Below are 24,113 nucleotides of genomic sequence, written 5' to 3'. Positions count from 1 at the left end.
GAGTTTTGGACTTCAACTCCCACAATTCCTAACAGCCTACCGGCTGTTAGGAATTGTGGGAGTTGAAGTCCAAAACTCCTGGAGGGCCAAAGTTTGCCCATGCCTGCTCGAGAGCCATAGTCCAACGACTGTCAAGGGAGCCACATACTCTCAACCCCATAATTTCCAAGTAGGTAAAACAGAAGGAAGTGCTGCTATTAGTGAGAATGAAAGCCAGATGCCTTTTGAAGAAATCCTAACAATGGGCATATGGACTGACGGATCTGGGAATTATAGTTTTCCTGAAACATGGTGGATATATGTTCCAGGGAGAGCAAAGGGTAAGAACAGCATGGCCAATGATGATAGGACTGGGTGGCATTTGCACTTTTGCAATCATTCTGCAAAAGAGTTCCGATACTACGTCACAACACTTTGGGAAATCATTGCTGATAGTAGTTGATAAACTGAAGGTGAGGCTGCTACTGTTAGTCACCAAATCCAAACAGAGGCATATCTTTGTTTCCTGTCTTACTCAATGCATATTTACTCAATGTAACAGCAGCCCAGGTGAGAAAGCTGCCTTTCTCACCTGAGTTTCTTCATCTGAAAACTTTTGCCCTGAATCAATTCCATTCTGCTCAGGCCAGTCTTTCAAGTCCTGCTTTCCTTTTGCATCCTTCCGGCCCTACCATTGGGCAAGTTGGGTCAGTGTGACAATTCGGATGGACAGACGAAAGCTATTTACCCAACCTGTAATTAACCTATTGCCAAGTCCAAATGCACGAAGGTCAACCAGTGGTGCAGGTTCGAATCCGGGGAGTAGCATGAGCTCCCGCTTTCAGCCCCAGCTTCTGCCAACATGCGAGTAGCTCAATAGGTACCACTTTGGCGGGAAGGTAAGGGCACTCCATGCAGTCATACCAGCCACGTGACCTTGGAGGTGTTGCACTCCAGGCCAGGAAAAAGCCCTCTGACTTTAAAACACACCACACGAAGAATGAAGAAACAAATCTTCTTTTATTGAAGCTTAGTAAACAACCAGATGAAATAAATGCTTGTAAGAAAATAAGAAAGTTCCAAAAAGTAATAAGTCCATAAAAGGTAATAACACAAAGCAATGTCCACACCAGATATAAAAACAATCCAAAACAGCATTTATCCAGACAGGATCCAACAAGATGCAAAGACAACCCAAAAGGCTAAAAAATCTCCATAAGAACAAGACCCCTTGAACAGGATTTCCATGGCACATGAACTTGATTTCCAGACGATGCCTGATCTAACAGGTTTCCCCTTGAGGCAAACCTTATATCCCAAAACTCAGAAATTGGTTTTGCTTTTCCCCACATTTACCCCTTATCAGACGAAGCCTTTCAGAGCAACGTAAATACTGAGTTTGCTGTCGATCCTGGCTAATCTCCAGCCGCCTATTCTTCAGCTCCCTATCTGGCTGCTCATTAAAATTCCCAGCTGTCACATTGTTTTCCAAACCCAAATCTTGAGAGGTCACAGAAAGAGGGAGTGAACCATCATTGCTAGGCCCAGCAGGAATATTCTCATGAGAAACTGCCCTTTGCACTGGGGCCTCTTTGTCATTGTCTGCCTGAAAATCATTGACCAAACCATCTCCATCTTGTACCTCAGCCTCAGCACCATCATTTCTCTCATCATTTCCCTCATCATTTCCCACACCAGGATCCTGAAACACTAACACAGGCTGATTCCCAACAGGAGGTGTTTACGGACAGCGCCAGCTCTTCAGCTTCGAAATGGAGATGAACACCAACCTCCAGAGTTGGACACGACTAGACTTAATGTCAGGGGAAAACCTTTACGTGTACCTTACCAACCCAGATTGGAAAGATTCCAGAGAATCCATTCAACCAGAAGTGATGCCAACCTCAGCTTCCTTCTACTCACTTGGTGCTGAGTAAACATCTTGGGTGCCAAAGTGTGTGCTTGTGCGTTATTTTGACAGCTCCAGTATAAGACTATCAACCTTTCTTTCCTTATATTACTAAGAGCCGATTGTTTGATTGTTGGACTCAGATCCTGGAAACAAGGGTCCGAATCCCCACTGGTTGGGTGAACATGGATAAATCACACCCCTCAGTCTCAAACCTTACCAAGAAGCCTTTGGATAGGGTTGTTGTTACAAGTCAAATTGAAGGCACATAATAACTAATCACAGCTTTAGGACCTAGATTGGATCCGGAGAAATAGGTTACTCCATAAATAAGTCAGTTCAAAAGTAACAGTCTTAGTAAGACCAGGATTTAAAGGGGTGGGAATAATGGGGTCCTCCATATATTATTGAATTGTAAACAAATAAACAATGTTTTATTACTTAATTAGGCGATCTTTCGTTGTCCGAGTAGGATAGTCTTCCAAGATCAGTGTGCTGGCGGTGGAGCCCTATTCTTGATCTGCATCTTCTCCCGCAGTGAGGGTCTTGGTTTCCAGGTGGATGGCGGTCCCTTGATGCGCCTTCCTCTTGGCACGTTTCTCTCTTTCACCCTCCATTCATGCCTCTTCAAATTCTACAGCACTGCTGGTCACAGCTGACCTTCAGCTGGAGCTCTCAATGGCCAGGGCTTCCCAGTTGTTAGTGTCTATGCCAGAATTTTTAATGTTGGCTTTGAGCCCATCTTTAAATCTCTTTTCCTGCCCACCGACATTCCATTTTCTGTTCTTGAGTTCGGAGTAGAGCAACTGCTTTGGGAGATGGTGGTCTGGCATTCGGACAACGTGGCCGGTCCAGCGGAGTTGATGGCGGAGGACCATTGCTTCAATGCTGGTGGTGTTTGCTTCTTCCAGCATGCTGACATTTGTCCACCTGTCTTCCCAAGAGATTTGCAGGATTTTCTGGAGGCAGCACTGATGAAATCGTTCTAGGAGTTGCATGTGACATCTGTAGATAGTCCACATTTCAGAGGCGTAGAGTAGGGTTGGGAGGACAATAGCTTTATAAACAAGCACTTGGTATTCCTACTGATGTTCCGGTCCTCAAACACTCTCTGCTTCATTCGGAAAACAGCTGCACTTGTAGAGCTCAGACGGCGTTGTATTTCAGTGTCAATGTTGACTTTTGTGGAGAGGTGGCTGCCAAAGAGCATTATTGTTGGGGGTATAGCTCAGCAGAAGAGCATTTGACTGCAATAAGGACTGTAAGTCCCAGAAGTCCTGGATAGAATAACCATTAAGAAAGAATGCTGGGAGCTGAAGTCCAATGGTACCTAAGGGCTGTAAGATTCTAGTTTACCTCCAATCAGATGCTTAAACCTTTATAGTCCAAGGGTGCATCTCCATCAAGCTGAAATTTTGGCCCTCCAGGTGTTTTGGACTTCAACTCCCACAATTCCTAACAGCCTATTGGCTGTTAGGAATTGTGGGAGTTAAAGTCCAAAACACCTGGAGGGACAAAGTTTGCCCATGCCTGGTGTAGATGCACCCTGTATCACTATTACTGAGTATTATAGGCTCTTGGATTACAACAGACCCCTGTTTCATTGGCGTGGAACCCATTCCCATATCTGCCCACCCTCATACCCAAGATTTTGCAAATCTGGTTCCAAACAGGTTCAGAGAAAGAGATAGGGAGGGGGACGACAATTAGAAGAGACAATCTTTAAACCATTGTGGAATAACTGGCCTTGCCACCCCCAATGAACTGTCCTTGTTTTGCTCAGGTGTATTTCTTGCCCTGAGTCTTCCCTGCAGCTCTGAATTTACCTTACAAAGGCGCACTCTTCTCCCCATTCTCACATTTTGGAAATTTCCATACAGGTGATTTCTGGAGCTGTGTTTTGGGCTCATTCCTCTGGTCCCCTGCCCCAGAAAACAAGATCCATTCTCCCACCAAGGATTTTTTTGGAGGCTTGCCTTTGATCTAATGCGACAATGGCATTTTTGCCATCTCACCATCCTTCCCTTTAATAATAATAGACATCGTTGTTAAGTGTATATTTCAAATACTTTTAGTCTTGTGAATACAGCAGCTTCTGGTCTATGTGATCTGAAAAAGCAAGATGGTAAAGTATTGTCAAAGGTTTTCATGGCCGGAATCACTGGGTTGTTGTAGGTTTTTTCGGGCTATATGGCCATGTTCTTGAGGCATTCTCTCCTGGCGTTTCACCTGCATCTACGGCAAACATCCTCAGAGGACCTCACTGATCTGGACAGAAAAACAAGAAAACTGATGACACTCAGTTCTTGTGGGGTTTTTTGGGCTATATGGCCATGTTCTAGAGGCATTTCTCCTGACGTTTCGCCTGCATCTATGGCAAGCAAGATGCAGGCGAAATGTCAGGAGAAATGCCTCTAGAACATGGCCATATAGCCCGAAAAAACCCACAAGAACTGAGTGATTCCAGCCATGAAAGCCTTCGACAAAACTGATGACAGTCCACTATGCATTACACCCGTCTAGTGATGTCAACTGACTTGACCTGCCCAGAAAATCAGGAGGCAGAGGGCTTCTGCAAGTGAAACAAACGGTAGAAGAAGAGAAACATGCACTGGCAGATTATGTGAAAGGCAGTCAAGAACCAATATTGAGGGAAGTCAATAGTAGTAAACTTCTTAAAGTGCAAAAGACAAAGAGGAGATACTGAAAAACACAATCCAGAGCAGAAGAGAAAACTGGCAAAAGAAGGTTCTCCATGGACAGTTCCTGGGAAAAATTGAGAGCCAAATTGACAAAGAAAAAACATGGCTGTATCTCACAAATGGAAGTCTGAAAAAGGAGGCAAAGGAGGACCTGATTCTGGCAGCCCAAGAACAAGCCATTCAAACAAATGCCATCCAAGCCAGGATTGAAAAGTCGATGACAGATCCCAAATGTAGACTCTGCAAGGAAGCAGATGAAACAATAGATGACATCTTCAGCTGCTGCAAGAAGATCACGCAGACAGACTCCAAGCAGAGGCACAACACCGTTGCTCAGATGATTCATTGGAACTTGTGCCACAAAGACCATCTGCCTGCGACAAAGAACTGGTGGGATCACAAGCCGGAAAGAGCTACTCTGGGACTTCTGGATTCAGACAGACAGAGTTTTGGAGCATAATACTCCTGACTTCACAATCGTGTTAAAAAACAAAGTATGGATCATCGATGTGGCAATCCAAAGTGACAGCAGGATTGCAGAGAAACAACTGGAAAAGCTGACACGATATGAGGATTTAAAAATCGAACTGCAAAGACTCTGGCACAAACCAGTAAAGGTGGTCCCAGTGGTGATCAGCACACTGGGTGCAGTGCCTCAAGACCTTGGCCTGCACTTAAACACAATCGGCGCTGACAAAATTACTACCTGTCAGCTGCAAAAGGCCACCCTACTCAGATCTGCACACAGATACATCACACAGTCCTAGACACTTGGGAAGTGTCCCACGTGTGATCAAATACAAAAGCAGCATAGTGATCTTTTTTTGCTGTGTGCTAATCTCATTGTGTATATAATAATAATGATGATGATAATAATAATAATAATAATAATAATAATGCCTTCTTCAGTGCATGATATCTAGATTGAGATTTCTTTCTTGGAGTTGAAGGACTAGTGGTTTATTCTTTCCAGTTGCCTGGCACATCCTTTCCTCGCTACCAAGGAACGCTCTCCCACGGCCCTGGCTGCATGAATATTTGATAGGAGATGAAATATTAAGATGCATTTTCTGATATGCCCCACCCTTTTCCTTCCTTGCACTGGGTTTGTGTGTGTGTGTGTGCATTGGGAGCAGCAGAAACTGTTGGCTGTGTGTTTGGTCGTGCTTTAAAACACTTGTTTTTGTTTTCTCCAAAAAAAGGAGAAGCTTAGTTTGGAGTTTCAGGTTCTGCAAAAAAGAAAGTGGGCAGTTGAGTTTCTGCCTTCGGGTGTCAAGGATGTGCGCCTGGAGTGTATTTGTGTGCCTTTCTGTGTGAGGACACCCACATTGCTTGGAGCGGGAAGAGAGAGAAAGCAAGCAAGAGAGGAAAGGCAGAGAGAGAAAAACAGTCCATTGCAGACAGAGAGGAGAGAGGAGAAGAAATACCCTGTGCTTGTGCCAATTTAAGGTGAGATTGCTGTGGCGCTGAACTTTTCTATGTATGTATGTATATGTATATATCCAGGTGTGAGTCTTACTGAAGGTGAAGTGGGTTCATTCCCAGATATAGAATATGTTTAATAGTAATGTATTAGATGATTGGGAAGCAAGTTTAGAAGACTGTCTTGCGTTGCACTCATAGTACAAGGAGGAGGAAATACGTGAGTAGAGATGCTTCAGATTGCACTACATCATCGTAACCTTCTACCTGTTTACCTGAATATCCTAAAGGCACCAAATCCTGTCAGATCTTAAATGCCAAGCAGGATCAGTTCTAGATATTCCTTGGATGGGAGACTGCCATTGAATACCATGTACTATAGCAGTGGTTCTCCGCCTTCCTAATGCCATGACAGATGCCAAGCAGACTCAGTCCTGGATATTCCTTGGATGGGAGACTGCCATTAAAAAGCATGTGCTATAGCAGTGGTTCTCCACCTTCCTAATGCCATGACAGATGCCAAGCAGGCTCAGTCCTGGATATTCCTTGGATGGGAGACTGCCATTGAATACCATGTGCTGTAGCGGTGTTTCTCAGAGTTCCTAATGCCACGACCCCTTAATACAGTTCCTCATGTTGTTGTGACCCCCAACCAAAAAATTATTTTCGTTGCTACTTCACAACTGCAATTTTGCTACTGTTATGAATCGTAATGTAAATATCTGATATGCAGGATGTATTTCCATTCACTGGACCAAATTTGGCACAACTACCCGATACTGGTGGAGTTGAGGGTGGGATTGATTTTGTCATTTGGGAGTTGTAGTTGCTGGGATTTATAGTTCACCTACAATCAAAGAGCATTCTGAGCTCCACCAATGATGGAATTGAACCAAACTTGGCACACAGAACTGCCCTGACAAACTGAAAATACTGGAAAGGTTTGGTGAGCATTGACCTTGAGTTTTGGAGTTGTAGTTCACCTACATCCAAAGAGCACTGTGGACAATGATGGATCTGGACCAAAATTGGCACAGATACGCAATATGTCCAAATGTGAACACTGGTGGAGTTTGGGGAAAATAGAACTTGACATTTGGGAACTGTAATTTCTGGAATTTATGATTCACCTACAATCAACAAACATGAATACTGAATATACCCAAATGTGAACACTGGTGGAATTTGGAGAAAATAGACCTTGATATTTGGGAACTGTAGTTGCTGGGATTTATAGTTCACCTGCAACCAAAGAGTATGAATACTCAGTATGTCCAAATGTGAACACTGGCGGAGTTTGGGGGAAACAGACCTTGACATTTGGGAGTTGTAGTTGCTGGGATTTATAGTTCACCTACAATGAAAAAAACATGAATATTGAATATACCCAAATGTGAACACAGGTTGGGTTTGGTGAAAATAGACCTTGACATTTGGGAGTTGTAGTTGCTGGGATTTATAGTTCACCTACAATCAAAGCGCATTCTGATCCTCACCAATGATAGAATTAGGCCGAACTTCCCACACAGAACCCCCATGACCAACAGAAAATACTGTGCTTTCAGGCTTCACAACCTCTGAGGATGCTTGCCTTAGAGGCAGGTGAAATGTCAGAAGAGAATGCCTCTAGAGCATGGCCATACAGCCTGAAAGAACCTACAACAACACTGTGTTTTCTGATGGTCTTTGGTGACCCCTCTGACACCCCACCTCACGACCCCTCAGGGGTCCCGACCCCCAGGTTGAGAAACACTGTCCTAAAGGCACTAGATCCGGTTTGATCTTAGATGCCAAGCAAGGTCAGCCCTGGACATTCCTTGGATGGGAGACTGCCATTGAATACCATGTGCTATAGGCGATATTTCAGAGGAAGGAACTGGCAAAACTACTTCTGAGGATTCCTTGGATAAGAAAAGACAAAAAATTTAAGTCGACAGGCAACATGACTGTTGCCTGTTGACATAACATCACTTATTTACTGGGAAGCAAACCCAAAATAGGACTTACTCTCTGATAAATATGCGCATGGCGTGCCTGGGCGCATGGCAAAGGAAAATACCATCCTTAAAATATATTTCCTTGTGAAAGGTGCTCAGCCTGACAAATGTTGAGTCAAGGAGGAAATGGTTTGGCTGTGCCTCGCTTCTGCTTCGTGGTTCTCTCTCTTGAGGGATGGAAGAAATTACAGGGCGACCGAAGGCGGCTTGGGAAAAATGCATTAGCTCCCAGTCTGTGAATGCTTTCAGCCGGGCGGGTGGCGGCGATCCGAGTCCTTGTCTCTCAAAAGAATCAGATTAGAGTGAATTATGGAGCGAAATCAGGAAGTGGTGATCTTCGTTTTATCTGCCTATGATAGAGAAAGTTGCAAAACAGAGGAAGGCACAAAAAAAAAGGAGAAAAGGATGCTTTCACACGGTGGGTGATGTCCATGTAGATTTTATTTGTTTAATGTATTGTCGAAGGCTTTCATGGCTGGAATCACTAGGTTCTTGTGGGTTTTTTCGGGCTATAGAGCCATGTTCTAGAGGCATTTCTCCTGACGTTTCGCCTGCATCTATGGCAAGCAAAACAACAGAGAGGAAACAACCAGGCACAGATTAACACCTCCCAGCAAGAGATTTTCCCAGGCTCAGGCAGGCCTTCAAATGCTAATGAAGATGATCAGCTGAAACATTCACACCTAGCTCCAAAAGACAAGAGTCCTTTGTCCCACCCCAGCCATTCCACAGATATATAAACCCTTTGTCCTAATTCCAACAGACCTCACTACCTCTGAGGATGCTTGCCATAGATGCAGGCGAAACGTCAGGAGAAATGCCTCTAGAACATGGCTCTATAGCCCGAAAAAACCCACAAGAACCTAACACCATAAAACATTAACACATAATATAAAACCATAACAAGAACAATCTATATAAATAAAAATGTAATGTTCGTTTGTGGGATTAACAGAACTCAAAAACCACTGGACGAATTGACACCAAATTTGGACACAAGTCACCTAACAGCCCAATGTATGTCCTTCACTCAAAAAAACTGATTTTGTCATTTGGGAGTTATACTTGCTGGGATTTATAGTTCACCTACAATCAAAGAGCATTCTCAACCTCACCAACGATGGAATTCAGCCAAACTTGGCACACAGTTCTCCCCTGGCCAACAGAAAATACTGGAAGGGTTTGGTGGGCAGTGTCCTTTGGTTTTGGAGTTGTAGTTCACCTACATCCAGAGAGCACTGTGGACTCAAACAATGATAGATCTGGACCAAACTCTACATGAATACTCAATATGCCCAAATGTGAACACTGGTGGAGTCTGGGGGAAAATAGAATCTTGACATTTGGGAGTTGTAGTTGCTGGGATGTATAGTTCACCTACAATCACAGAGCATTCTGAACCCTACCAATGATAGAATTGGGCCAAACCACCCACACAGAACCCCACAGCAACGCATGGCAGGGGACAGCTAGTAAAAACATAAATCAGTTGTGTCTCCTAATTAAAAATATTGTCCAAGCTCATCGTCCAGTCGTTCCATATTCATAGGTCTTTTACATTGCATTTTCAAATGCTTGCTCAAACAGCCAAGTCTTGACTCTTTTCCAGAATGTTAAGAGGAAAGGGGCTGATCTAATGTCCCTAGGAAGGGTTTTCTATAGTTGAGGGGCCACCCCTGAGAAGGCCCTGTCCCTCGTCCCCACCAAACATTTGCCAAAGAATGGTTTGACTGCAACAGAGCTGGATAAATTAACTTGTTGGACTGCAGGACCCAGAATCCACAAACCAATGGCTAAACTTATTTTTGTTTCGTGCCCTGAAGTCATTTCAAACGATCACAGGAGAGAGGACGTGACTTGCTCAAGGCTACCCAGTAAGTTTCCATAGCCATTGAAGATTTGAATTCTGATCCTTAGCTCCACAGGGTGCATTTACACTGCGGAATGAATGTAATTTGACACCAATTTAGCTGTCATGACTCAAGGCTATAGAATCACAGAAGTTGTAGTTTTCATTGGAAGAGATCTCATGGGCCATCTAGTCCAACCCCCTGCCAAGAAGCATATGAAATGAAGCAACCAGGTTAGCTCAGTCAGGTGGAAATGAACAAAATTATTTTGAATTTTTCCCAATACTATCTGAAGGCTTGTTCTAAAATGCATCCAGGAATTATCATAGTATAGAATCCTGGAGTTGGAAGAGACCTGGTGGGCCATCCAGTCTAACCCCCTGCCAAGAAGCAGGAAATTTGCATTCAAAGCACCCCCGACAGATGGCCATCCAGCCTCAGTTTAAAAGCCTCCAAAGAAGGAGCCTCCACCACACACCGAGGCAGTGAGTTCCACTGCTGAACAGCTCTCACAGTTAGGAAGTTCTTCCTAATCTTCAGGTGGAATCTCCTTTCCTGTAGTTTGAAGCCATTGTTCCGCGTCCTAGTCTCCAGGGGAGCAGAAAACAAGCTTACTCCCTCCTCCCTATGACTTTCCCTCACAAATTTATACATGGCTATCATGTCTCCTCTCAGCCTTCTCTTCTTCAGGCTAAACATGCCCAGTTTGTTAAGCCGCTCCTCATAGGGCTTGTTCTCCAGATCCTTGATCATTTTAGTCGCCCTCCTCTGGACACATTCCAGCTTGTCAACATCTCCCTTCAATTGTGGACACACTATTTTGATATGTTTTTGATATGTTTTGTATTCACTTAGGCATTGAATGTCAGTCTTCTTATGTGTAAACTGCTCTGAGTTCCCTTGGGGAAATAAGGCGGTATGGAAAATAATACTAATACTACTACTACTACTAATAATAATAATAATGCCAGAAGTGCTGACGTCTCACCAAACAACACCTCCGAGGATTCCTTAACTTTGATCCATGGTGGTAAAAGTGGTGTCAAACTGCACTTATGGTCCAATGCTGAAACCATTTCAGCAAAGGTATAATGGTGCTCCATGCAGTCATGCTGGCCATATGAACTTGGAGGTGTCTATGGACAACACCGGCTCTTCAGCTTAGAAATGGAGATGAGCACCAACCCTCCCAGAGTTTGATACAACTGGACTTAATGTCAGGGGAAAACATTTACCTTACTAAGAAGTAAATTCTGACCAAACCATGAGTCAGCCTAATTATCCTGATCGACTTTGGTGGTTTGTTAGAAACACAAAGTGGGGAGGAAAAGAACTCTATGTCCCATCTTTAGAGCAAAAAGTAGAATATAAGTGAAATCAATATGTATATAATCAGTGCCACATGGGCATGGATGGTGTTGGGGATGCATCATCTGTCCGGAGCCAAACCAAAGGGAAGGCATGACTCATGTTGGCACCGAGGCCTGTATATTCCTTTAATGCCAGTGCGCTGTGATGTGGGATTTCCATCCTGTGCGGCGGGTATGTGTCTTATCATGCTCTGTGTCTGATGGAGCTCCTCAAAGGAATGCTGCTGGGATTTATATTTAGCGTTCTCTTGGCAGAACAAATGCCCTGGGTGTTTGCAGATAGGGAACAGCTATCCATGAGAGGAGTAGATGTGAAATGCTATATATCCTATATTTAGGTTTTTTTTTTGTGTTAACGTTTATACATTCCCAGACCCCTTGGTGGCACAGTGGGTTAAACCACTGAGCTGCCGAATTTGCTGACCTAAAGGTTGGAGATCCGAATCCGGGGAGAAGGGTGAGCTCCTGCTGTTAGGCCCAGCTTCTGCCAACCTAGCAGTTCGAATACATGCAAATGTGAGTAGATCAGTAGGTACCACTCCAGCAGGGAGGTAATGGCATTCCATGCAGTCATGCTGGCCACATGACCTTGGAGGCGTCTACGGACAACGCCGGCTCTTCGGCTTAGAAATGGAGATGAGCATCACCCCCAGAGTCAGACTCGACTAGACTTAATGTCAGAGGAAAACCTTTACCTTTACCTTTATACATTCCAGTCAGACGTGAGCACCTGAAACTGAAAATAGGTATAGATCTCTGCTAGTAGATCAAGATCTTGTTTACTGGTTGTGTCATGTCACATGGCACAGTGATACTGTTGTGCATCTGATTGCACAATAAATGATAGAACTTTGTGCACTCCTGTTGCACAAGTCATCACTACCCTTGGCACAATCAAGAAAAAACCAAGTGGAATGCCACTTTACTAGCTCTAACCTGACAAGATGTGTTTAACAATATTACAAGATGTGTAAAACCATTTAACAGCCACGATACATACTTCCCACAGGTATGGCTGAACTCCATTTGTACAAGAATCTGTAGGTATCAAATTCTGCAACTATCCTTTGGTTATGCAACTCTGAGTAGAGAAGTTCTTATTGCAGTATTTCTCAACCTGGGGGTCAAGACACCCCCCCAGGGGGGGGGGTCAAGAGGGATGTCAGGGGGGTCACCAAAGACCATCAGAAAACACAGTATTGTTTGTTTGTTTGTTTTCTGTGTAGGAAGTTTGGTTGCTGTTACAGGACGTCCAACTCTTTGTTTGTCACGCAAGTCAGATGTTCCCACCTCAACATCTTTAAAGCACCGGGATTGTGGCGCAGCTGGCTGAGTGTCAGCTGCATTAAGATCACTCTGACCAGAAGGTCATGAGTTCGAAGCCAGCCCAGGTCGGAGTGAGCTTCCGGCCAATTTTGTGTAGCTTGTTGTCGACCTTTGCAACCTGAAAGTTCCATCTGTCAGTTCCATCTGTCAAGTAGGAAAATTAGGTACCACCTATGTGTGGGGAGGCTAATTAACTAATTTATGAGGCCATAAAAAGACTCCAGCAAAAAAAAAAAAAAAAGCACTCCAGCAAAAAGCATGCGGGGAATGCGGAAGTACTTAATCAGTGCCACAGATGGACAATGAAAGCGACAGCTCCCCTGGCGGCCAGAAAAAGTTAAATAGCCTCTGTGTATGTCTATATACATTGTATGTCTAATTGGCATTGAATGTTTGCCATATATGTGTACATTGTAATCCGCCCTGAGTCCCCTGTGGGGTGAGAAGGGCGGAATATAAATTCTGTAAATAAATAGATAAATAAATAAACTTACTCGCCCAAAGACTCACAGTTCTCACATCAACACGATCACCATAAACAGCTTGCATTCGCTGATGAATCTCCTTTGGTGTGACACCTTCTGGTGTCAAGAATTCAATGACTGCACGTTGCTTAAGTTGCATTGACCAACCATCTGCGCAGGGTTCCATACTTTGCACTTTAACAACGCAACCGTATAATGCTAAGGCTTCCCGCCAAAATGGAACTGTAGAGGAGTCTACTGAACAAGCCAGTACCTGCTGCATACCAGTACTGCCAACTGTTGAGGAGTTACGAAGGGGGAGGCATTACTTTTCATTCAACCCTCGTAGAATCATAGTTGGAAGAGACCTCGTGGGCCATCCAGTACAACCCCATTCTGCCAAGAAGCAGGAAAATCACATTCAAAACACCCCTGACAGATGGCCATCCAGCCTCTGTATAAAAGCCTCCAAAGAAGGAGCCTCCACCACACTCCGGGGCAGAGAGTTCCACTGCTGAACAGCTTTCACAGTCAGGAAGTTCTTCCTAATGTTCAGGTGGAATCTCCTTTCTTGTAGTTTGAAGCCATTGTTCCACGTCCTAGTCTTCAGGGCATTATTGCTATACATAAGCTTTACTGGTGACAACTAATGGAGCAAATGGCATATATCAGAGAAGCATCCCAGCCCTTTTGCTAACAGAGTCATCTCATAGTCAATGCTACATTGGATACACTGAGTTTTTAAAAGGAGATTTGCCTTGACTTGATTGTACGAAAACAAACCAAGCTGCCCAAATCGTAAATTGTGACCTTCCATCTCTCCAAGCCAAATCCATTGTTTCAAGCAGAACAAAGAAACATGGGAGGTTAGGGAGAGAAAACTCCACCATGCAAGGAAATGAGCTCCACTCAAGCTGAAATGGAAGCAGGCCAAGATCGCGAGCACTTAATATTTAACAGCAACACCAAAGTGGCAGAAGGGATTTTTAAAAAGCGGCTTATGGGAAATGTCAGAAAGCACGGAGAAGAAACCTTGGTTAGTGCCTCTCTTCAGTGGGATTTGTAGCTTCCTTCCAGAATTTTTAATACAGCCTTTCATTGTTCTTTTGGTAAGTTGTTTACAGAAACCTCAAATATCAACAGGGATTTTCTTGAAAGAATCATAAACGTGGCCTTTGAGAGCAGATGATAAAGATGATCCACTTTCTCAGTTGCTGGTTCTCAATGACAATATTAGACAATTATTATGTTTTGCTTAACTGTCTACAGCACGTTACTGAAGAATCAGCATGGTGCAGCGGTTTGAGCATTGGACCAGGACCTTGGAGACTAGGGTTTGAATCTTGGCTCGGCCATGGAAACACATTTGGTGACTTTGGGCAAGTCATATTCTCTCGGCTTCAGGTGAAGGCAAGGACAACCCCCTCTGAACAAATCTCGTCAAGGAAACTCCATAACAGGGTCACCTTAGGGTTTCTATTATTCTGAAATGACTTGGTAACAGTAACAAAGTCATATGGCCATGGTCTAGAGGCATTCTCTCCTGACGTTTCGCCTGCATCTATGGCAAGGGTTTCTATTATTCCAAAATGACTAGGTAACAGTAACAAAGTCATATGGCCATGGTCTAGAGGCATTCTCTCCTGACGTTTCGCCTGCATCTATGGCAAGCATCCTCAGAGGATGCTTGCCATAGATGCAGGCGAAACGTCAGGAGAGAATGCCTCTAGACCATGGTCATATAGCCCGAAAAAAACCTACAACAACCCAGTGATTCCGGCCATGAAAGCCTTCGACAATACAGTAACAAAGTCCATAGTTTACTTACTTACTTAGGTGATCCCTCATAGCTCGAGGGTGATGGTCTTCCAGATGTGGCTTCTTGGCGGTGGATTTGTAGGTTGCTGTGGAGCCCTGTTCTTGATCTACATGTTCTCCCACAGATGAAAGGCAGTCCTGGTCAGGGTTGGCTTGACATACCTTCCTATTGACACCTTTCTTCCTCCATTCATGCCTCTTTGAATTCTGCAGCACTGCTGTCCTCAGCTGACCTCCAGTTAGAGTACTCAATGGTCAGGGCTTCCCAGTACTCAGTGTCTATGCCACAGTTTTTAAGGTTGGCTTTACGCACATATTTAAATCTCCTTTTCTGTGTATTGCAGTGGTTCTCAACCTTCTTAATGCTGCACAACCCCTTAATACAGTTCCTCATTGTGGTGAACCCCAACCATAAAATTATTTTTGTTGCCACTTCATAACTGTGATTTTGCTACTGTTATAAATTGCAATGGAACTATCTGATATACAAGATGTATTTTCATTCACTGGACCAAATTTGGCACAAATACCTGATACGCCCACATTTGAATACTGGTGGGGCTGTGGGAGGATTGATTTTGTCATTTGGGAGTTGGAGTCGCTGGGATTTATAGTTCACCTACAATCAAAGAGCATTCTGAACTCCACCAATGATTGAATTGAACCAAACTTGGCACACATAACTCCCGTGACCAACAAAAAATACTGGAAGGGTTTGGTGGGCACTGACCTTGAGTTTTGGAGTTCACCTACATCTGGAGAGGACTGTGGACTCAGACAATGATGGATCTGGAACACACTTGGCACAAATACTCAATATGCCCAAATGTGAACACTGGTGGAGTTTGGGGAAAATAGATCTTGACATTTGGGAATTGTAGTTGCTGGGATTTATAGTTCACATATACTCAAAGAGCATTCTGATAGAATTGGGCCAAACTTGGCACACAGTACCCCCATGACCAACAGAAAATACTGTGTTTTCTGATGGTCTTTGGCGACCCCTCTGACACCCCCTGGCGAGCCCCCAGTGGTCCCAGCCCCCAGGTTGAGAAATGCTGCTGTTTTGCCTATTCTCTGTTTGGAATGTCCTACTATTCAGCTTTATTGCATGAGCCTGGATCCTAGTCCTTTCCCAGTTCTCAGTTTTTGTTTTGCTTGTTTTCTCACCTCCTTAGGAAGAAGAGGATGAGAGGCTCACGATGCCTCACAGTGGCCACTGCTCTTCTGACGCTAGTAGCCCTCAAGGCCTATATAGAGTGGACTGCTGAAGAGGAGGAGCGCTTCCCAACTCCCCACGGAGCCAGTTGGCACAGCAACTCCATCACATCCGCCCAGCCCTCAAAAGAGTCACTGGTATTCACCCCACAACACTTCAATGCTTCCATGCAACAGCTACGGCAAAGCATCCCAAGGGCCAACGCTTACTGGAACGAGAAACAGCATCGTATCTTTCGGATCTTGGAAGGTGACTTGGAAAGCAATGCTTCACGGGACGAATGTTTGGGTTCCGGAGCTGCAGACAGAGCGTCCAAGATCAAAGACTTTGGTTCCTACTCGGAGCTTTACAGGAACTTCATTCTGTACGACGAATGCCGGACTTTTCCACTCTTGATCAACCAGCCCACCAAGTGCACCCGAGTTGGCAAGAACCACACTTTCTTGCTCTTAGCCATCAAATCTTTGCCTGGAAACTTTGCTGCCCGCCAGGCTGTGCGGGACACGTGGGGACAGGAGGGTGCCCCTGGCGGGTTACCCGTCCGCACCGTTTTCTTGTTAGGCACGGCCCAGGGCCGGTCTGGACCTCGCTTGCAACATCTAGTGGAGTACGAGAGCCAGCTTTTTGGGGACATCTTGATGTGGGACTTTGAGGACACCTTCTTCAACTTGACCCTGAAGGACAACCTCTTCCTCAGCTGGACGCTGGAGTACTGCCGACATGTCAGTTACATTTTGAAAGGGGACGATGACGTTTTTATCAACACACCCAAGGTCTTGGACTACTTGGGGACTTTAGATGCTCAACAACCACTGTACATGGGGCAAGTGATGGCAAATGCTTCGCCGTTCCGCATCCGCAAGAGCAAGTACTATGTGCCGGAATCGTACTACGTGGGTCCTTACCCGTCCTATGCCGGAGGTGGTGGCTACATTTTCTCTGGATCACTAGCCCGATGGCTCCACTTTGTATCTCGGCACATAGCCTTCTACCCTATCGATGATGTTTACACAGGGCTCTGCTTTCGAGCCTTGGGCATCCGCCCCGAGACTCACCCAGGCTTCCAGACTTTCGATATTGCAGAGAAGGACCGCGAGGACCCTTGTGTACACAGCAGGTTGCTCTTGGTGCATCGACGTAGCCCTCAGCAGACACTTCAGCTCTGGAAACGAATCATGGACTCAGAACTCAAGTGCTGAAGGGAGTCAGGACTAGCAGACCTCTGAGTGTGGAGGTTCCAGGAGCAATGGGAAGCAGAGGCAGGAGTGGCATGCCTTCTGCATCCCAAATGGGTTTCTGCTATGCATCCTGCATGTGGCAGGGGCTTGAGCATGACCTCCTTAAATTACAGACTTGGAGACAGTGAATATGTGAACTCCAGTGACTAAGGAATGGCCATTACTTTCATGCCCAACTCACAAGCTCCTCAGAACCAGTTGGGTTGGAAACAAAAGCACTAAAAGGCTGGGCCATTTCAGTTGGCCTCTTCTTAACTTTGTGCTCAGGGAACCATCGATCCACTCTGGCAGGGAAGAAAGGGAGGAAGTGTGTTAAGTAGGTTGTTGGGTGATGTTTGGAAAAGGGGATGAATACGTCACCATTTTCTTAACAGGATTACTGGAAGGGAAAATGACTAGAGCTTAGGTCAGAACTCCCAATTGGCATCAGTCATGAACCACTGGCAGTATGTCCAACTGAAATGGACTTCAAAGTTGAGGAACTATTTGATATCTTGGCAAAGAACTGTCCTTTATGGATCAAGGCTGGAATTGGATCAAATCTACCCCTTTGGGTTTCCCATTGACTGTGTCCACTTCACCATGACACCATCGTTGGATGATTTGCCATCTTGGGGCTGTTCTTTCCCCCACAAAATATGAAAGGTTCTTCCATAAAATGTTCTCCCTGGCATTTAAGAGCTTTCAGCTGAATTATGATGGCATTTTTAGTTCTGGCCTACTATGGGAATGTGGTGGTGCAGCGGGTTAAACCGCTGAGCTGCTGAACTTGCTGCCTGAAAGGTTCGAATTTGGGGAGTGGGGTGAGCTCCTGCTGTTAGCTCCAGCTTCTGCCAACCTTAGCAGTTTGAAAACATGCAAATGTGAGTAGATCAATAGGGAAGGTAACGGTGCTCCGGGCAGTCATGTTGGCCACATGATCTTGGAGGCGTCTACGGACAGCGCCAGCTCTTGGGCTTAGAAATGGAGATGAGCACCACACTCCAGAGTCGGACACGACTGGACTTAATGTCAGGGGAAACCTTTACTATGGGAATAAATACTGGCAAACTTCTCTGAAATTGAATTCAAGCCTTAAATTAGGTTTTCCAGACTTCGAATAGGTTGTTGGGTAGATTGTTCTTAATTTAAGATGGTTTCTCTGGATGTTGCTGGATTACAATTCCCTACTGCCTTTGCCAATGCAGGCAATATATGGGAGTCCCACAACATCTGGAGTTTGGCACAACCTCTGTACTTAAACCCAATCTTGTGTCTTTCAAGGAGAAGCATTTGCCGACATGTGCTTTAAAAAGTAAGTTACTACATCTAAAAACAAACAGAGAGCCATGGAGGACAGCAGTGGCAGCTCAAGGTTAGGAATGTTTCTCAGGTCTTCCTGGCTGAAATGTGAAAGGATTTATAATACATCCTTATGATTTCCATTGCTAAACTCAGCCAGGTTTGAAGCTTTGTAGTCCCACTTCCTTTCAAGTCATAACATTTCAGGTACTTTCAAAGAATGCTTGCTGTGAAAACTTCAACCATTCAGTAGAAGTGTGAGTCAATGGAAACTTTAATCTGTTGTTGAAGGCTTTCATGGCTGGAATCACTGGGTTGCTGTGAGTCTTCTGGATTGTATGGCCACATTCCAGAAGCATTCTCTCCTGACATTTTGCCCAGGCATTCTCAGAGGTTGTGAGGTCTGTTGGAAACTAGGCAAGTGAGGTTTATATATTTGTGGTATGTCCAGGGTGGGAGAAAGAACTCTTGTCATTGGAGTACATGCCCCCCTTCCCTCGGTGTGGGAAAGCTTGATTCCACAACCATCACTATAATGAGCCCTCCTCCGCAAATAATCTGTCTCTTTCTTATCTCGCCTGAGTTTTAATCAGTTTTAATGTCTCTCTTTTAACCATTACATGTAGCCCGCCCATTGTCGTTGTGATTGTGCCTATTGTAATTCTATATTGCTATGTTTTTACATGTTTTATGTAATTATGTTGTTGTCGTTTATTGTTTGCGTTTTCGGTTTTATTTTATTGTAATTTGCTGTTTGGGCTTGGCCTCATGTAAGCCGCTCCGAGTCCCCATCGGGGAGATGGTGGCGGGGTATAAATAAAGATTATTATTATTATTATTATTATTATTATTATTGTCTGTTTGAGGCAAGTGTGAATGTTGCAACTGACCAGCTTGATTACCATTGAATAGCCTTGCAGCTTCAAAGTCTGGCTCCTTCCTAAACTGGGCTCATCAGGCTAATGGAGACTCCACCACAGACATTAGAAGAGCTGCAAGGCCAAGAACAATCCACAAGGGTAAAGTCAAAGATCCATCCAAAGGAAAAGTGTTCTTCCCCTACATCAAAGGAATCACTGGCATCGTAGCGAAGATGATGAAGAAACACAACCTACAAACGATCTACAGACCCACCAAGGAAATCCAAAAAATGCTACGTTTAGCAAAGGACAAAGGGAATCTCTCACCTCTGCAGGAGTCTACTGTATACCATGCAGCTGTGGACAAGTCTATAGAGCAGTGGTTCTCAACCTGGGGTCCCCAGATGTTTATGGCCTACAACTCCCAGAAGTCCTAGCCAGTTTACCAACTGTTAGGATTTCTGGGAGTTGAAGGCCAAAAACATCTGGGGACCCCAGGTTGAGAACCACAGCTATAGAGGGACCTGCAAACGCAGCAGTGCCCAAACACGGATCAAGCAACATGAAAGGCACTGCAGATTAATTCAACCTGAGAAGTCAGCCATAGCAGAGCACCTGATGACCCAACCTGAACACAGCATACCATTTGAGAACACAGAAATGCTGGACCGCTCTAATAACCATCATGTCGGACTACGCAGAGAAGCCATTGAAATCCACAAGCATGTGGATAATTTCAGCAGAAAGGAGGAAACAATGAAAATGAACAAAATCTGGCTAAAAGTATTTTTTACAACTCTAAAATTAAGACAGTAAATAAAGAGCAAAACTCAGAAAAAATGGGAATTTCAGACAGGAAACAATCAGGGCCAGCTTACACCTCCCAACAAAGGATTCCCCCAGGCAGGAAGCAGCCAGGCTTTGAATCTGTAAGGCCATTCAATGTTAATTGACAAGCTGGAATGTGTCCAGAGGAGGGCGACTAAAATGATCAAGGGTCTGGAGAACAAGCCCTATGAGGAGCGGCTTAAGGAGCTGGACATGTTTAGCCTGTAGAAGAGAAGGCTGAGAGGAGATATGATAGCCATGTATAAATATGTGAGAGGAAGCCACAGGGAGGAGGGAGCAAGCTTGTTTTCTGCTTCCTTGGAGACCAGGGCGTGGAACAATGGCTTCAAACTACAAGAGAGGAGATTCCATCTGAACATAAGGAAGAACTTTCTGACTGTGAGAGCCGTTCAGCAGTGGAACTCTCTGCCCCGGAGTGTGGTGGATGGCCATCTGTCAGGGGTGCTTTGAATACAATATTCCTGCTTCTTGGCAGGGGGTTGGACTGGATGGCCCATGAGGTCTCTTCCAACTCTAAGATTCTATGATTAATCAACATTACCAATTGCAACATTCACACTCCCCTCAAGCAGACAAGAATTCTTTCTCTCACCCTATTCCACAGATATATAAACCCAATTTTCCTAGTTTCCAACAGACCTCATAACCTCTGAGGATGCCTGCCATAGATGTGGGTGAAACGTCAGGAGAAAATGCTTCCCAAACATGGACATACAGCCTGGAAAACTTACAGCAACCCAGCAAGATGAAACTTTAATAGTCTTAAAAGCCAGAATATAATTTTTCCTTTTCCAGATGTGAAAGTGTCATCCCTGATAATGCTCCTGAGGTGTCACGTTTCTTGGTTATCCCCTTCCCTGCCTGCAACGCTTTACTTGATCTGTCTGTAATATCAGGTCGGGTCCCAATAGGCTTTCTTCCTCACTCTTTCTTTTCTCCTATCTAACCTTCCTGATTTTTTTTCCTGATGGAACCAAGAAACCCACAGCTTGGCAAACAAAGGAGTGGAGTCACCCAGTGACAGCTTTCGTCACTATTTAATGTTTAAATATGGCTTGAAAGAAAAAGGTACAACTTTGCGGATGGTAAAAATAGATGTTCATCTAATTTTGCCAGTTGCTCTTCCTTTCACAGCTGCTTTAAGGTGAAGAAGGCTCGGATATTTTTGTGTGACCCACTTAAATGTGGGGAACGTCGTAATTCAAACACTGTAATGATGTGTATAAATATAGAAGAAATATAATATATAATAAAAGGAGTCTCAGGTGCAGTGTGTGTATTGGATTTTGTAATTCCAAGGCTTTAAGCTCTTCAGAATGTATTTATTCTTACACCTTCGAAAGTTACCAGTCTAATTCGGGCTGTGGCCCTATTTAGTCTTAAAAGTCCAAAATAGTGATGTCAGAAACCATTTTCAGCTTACGTTTAAGCAGTTTGCCCTCTTTTCCCCGTGAAAGCAAGGACCGTATATACTCGAGTATAAGCCGACCCAAATATAAGCCGAGGCACCTAATTTTGCCACAAAAACTTGGAAAACATATTGACTTGAGTATAAGCCGAGGGTAGGAAATGCAGCAGCTATGGGTAAATGTCTAAATAAGAATAGATACCAATAAAATTACGGCGCTCCATGCAGTCATGCTGGCCACATGACCTTGGAGGTGTCTATGGACAATGCCGGCTCTTTGGCTTAGAAATGGAGATGAGCACCACACCCCAGAGTTAGACATGACTGGACTTAATGTCAAGAGACAACCTTTACCTTTACCAATAAAATTACAATAATTTAGACATCAGTAGGTTAAGTATTTTTGAATATTTACCATATTTCAAAAAACAAAACAAAACAATAAACTAGCTCTGTAAGTGGAAAAGTAGCATCAACAAAAACAATATGATATCAACAATAACTTAATAATAATAATAATAATAATAATAATAATAATAATGTATTTGTATCCTGCCCTATCTCCCCATGGAGACTCAGGCCAGCTTCCAACACAATAACAGGGAAATATTCAATGCCTATATAAACAATGCAGAGCTAGATATAGATCTATAATTATATATTACTAATTTCACATATGCATTTCTCCTTGAAATGTTTGCAAACCCTCTCTCTATATATGTGCATTTCCACCGAAATATTTGCAAGCCCTATATATCTATATTGGTATCTATCTAGGCACACATGTCCATATATATTGTGTGTGCATTTCACCCTGTAAGGAGAGAATGCCTCTAGAACATGGCCATATAGCCCGAAAAAACCTACAACAACCCAGTGATTCCGGTCATGAAAGCCTTCGACAATATATCACCCTGTAATATTTGCAAGCCCTATACATCTATATTCATATCTATCTATCTATCTATCTAGACATCTCTCTATATTTACATAATTATATCTATATAGGATTTGCAAACACCTGCAAACATAAGAGTGGAAAATTCATATATAAAATTAATGTATATAGATATGTAGATACAGATATATAGGTACATAGGGATTGCAAAGGCTTGCAAGGGGAAATGCCTATATATCTGTAGAAGAGATTAACAAATATTTCTCTCTCTATAGATAATTATATCTATATAGGATTTGCAAACACCTGCAAACATAGGAGGGGAAAATTCATATATAAAATCAATGTATATAGACAGATACAGATATATAGGTACATAGGGATTGCAAAGGCTTGCAGGGGGATGCCTATATATCTGTAGGAGAGATTAACAAATATTTCTCTCTATATAGATAATTATATCTATATAGGATTTGCAAACATACGAGGGGAAAATTCATATATAAAATTAATGTATGTAGATAGATACAGATATATAGGTACATAGGGATTGCAAAGGCTTGCAGGGGAATGCCTATATATCTGTAGGAGAGATTAACAAATATTTCTCTCTATATAATTATTTTTATATAGGATTTGCAAACACATGCAAACACGAGGGGAAATTCATATATAAAATTAATGTAGATAGATAGATAGATAGATAGAGATATATAGGTACATAGGGATTGCAAAGGCTTGCAGAGGAAAATTTCTATATATCTATAGAAGAGATTAACAAATATTTCAGGGGAAAATGCTGTTATAAGATTATGGATATATAAGATTTGCAAAGACTTCAGGAGAAACATGCATATAGGAACATATTTATAGATCTATATGGCTTGCAAAGGCCAGTGAACACTTCCAAGGGAACAAAAATGCACATATAAAGTGAATACATTTAGACACACACAAAAAAGCCAGGAAATTGGGTGGGTTTGAAAGAGAGCAATACAAACATGGAGGACATGGAATATATCTTCTTTCCCTCCTTCCCTCCCTTTTGACTGGAAAAGAAAACACACTGTTTAGGGAGATAAGAGGAGAGAGAAATATATATTGCAAACAATGGCCTCCAGGCTTCACTGCCCCGCCTTGACCCCATTATAAGTAAAGGAAGGCTTTTTCAGCTCCAAACAGGGGCTGAAAAACTTGGCTTATCTTCGAGCATATACAGTACTGTCTGTTTAAAGAAGAAAAGATGACAAATGGAATCAACCAGGTAGAAGAAAATCCACATCAAAACTGGAAATACAAGGAAACAAGTAAATGTTATTCTATGTGACAAGGAAATTAGGACGCTCATCTGCAATATAATAACTGGCCACAGTTCTCAGAATGCTATTTTCAAGATCCCTCCTCCCTCAACCTCATATTACCTACTTCTGTATGTATGCAGAACAGTTGAACCAGAATTTATTTCAATCCAGGACAAGATCCCCAGATCTTGGATCAGTGCCTGGCTGCTGCGATGGACTGGA

At 43.6% G+C, this 24,113-nt stretch overlaps 1 protein-coding gene across 2 annotated transcripts in view; it reads left to right on the top strand.

Annotated features, from left to right (window-relative positions):
• B3GNT8 (UDP-GlcNAc:betaGal beta-1,3-N-acetylglucosaminyltransferase 8) overlaps positions 1-21,545 on the top strand; it is a 43,960-nt gene extending 22,415 nt beyond the window's left edge. The window contains exons 1-2 of one of the 2 annotated variants that reach the window (XM_067460943.1): positions 5,906-6,039; positions 16,016-21,545. In XM_067460943.1, the coding sequence (XP_067317044.1) occupies positions 16,026-17,255 (1,230 nt within the window). In that variant the 5' untranslated portion in view covers positions 5,906-6,039; positions 16,016-16,025 and the 3' untranslated portion in view covers positions 17,256-21,545. Of the gene's footprint in view, positions 1-5,905; positions 6,040-16,015 lie in introns of those variants that run through there. The other variant, XM_067460944.1, reaches the window with a different exon arrangement.
• Positions 21,546-24,113: the final 2,568 nt, after the last annotated feature.

This window comes from Anolis sagrei, chromosome X, assembly GCF_037176765.1.
Source record: "Anolis sagrei isolate rAnoSag1 chromosome X, rAnoSag1.mat, whole genome shotgun sequence".
NCBI lineage: Eukaryota > Metazoa > Chordata > Lepidosauria > Squamata > Dactyloidae > Anolis > Anolis sagrei.
This window is presented reverse-complemented; position numbering and strand designations above follow the sequence as displayed.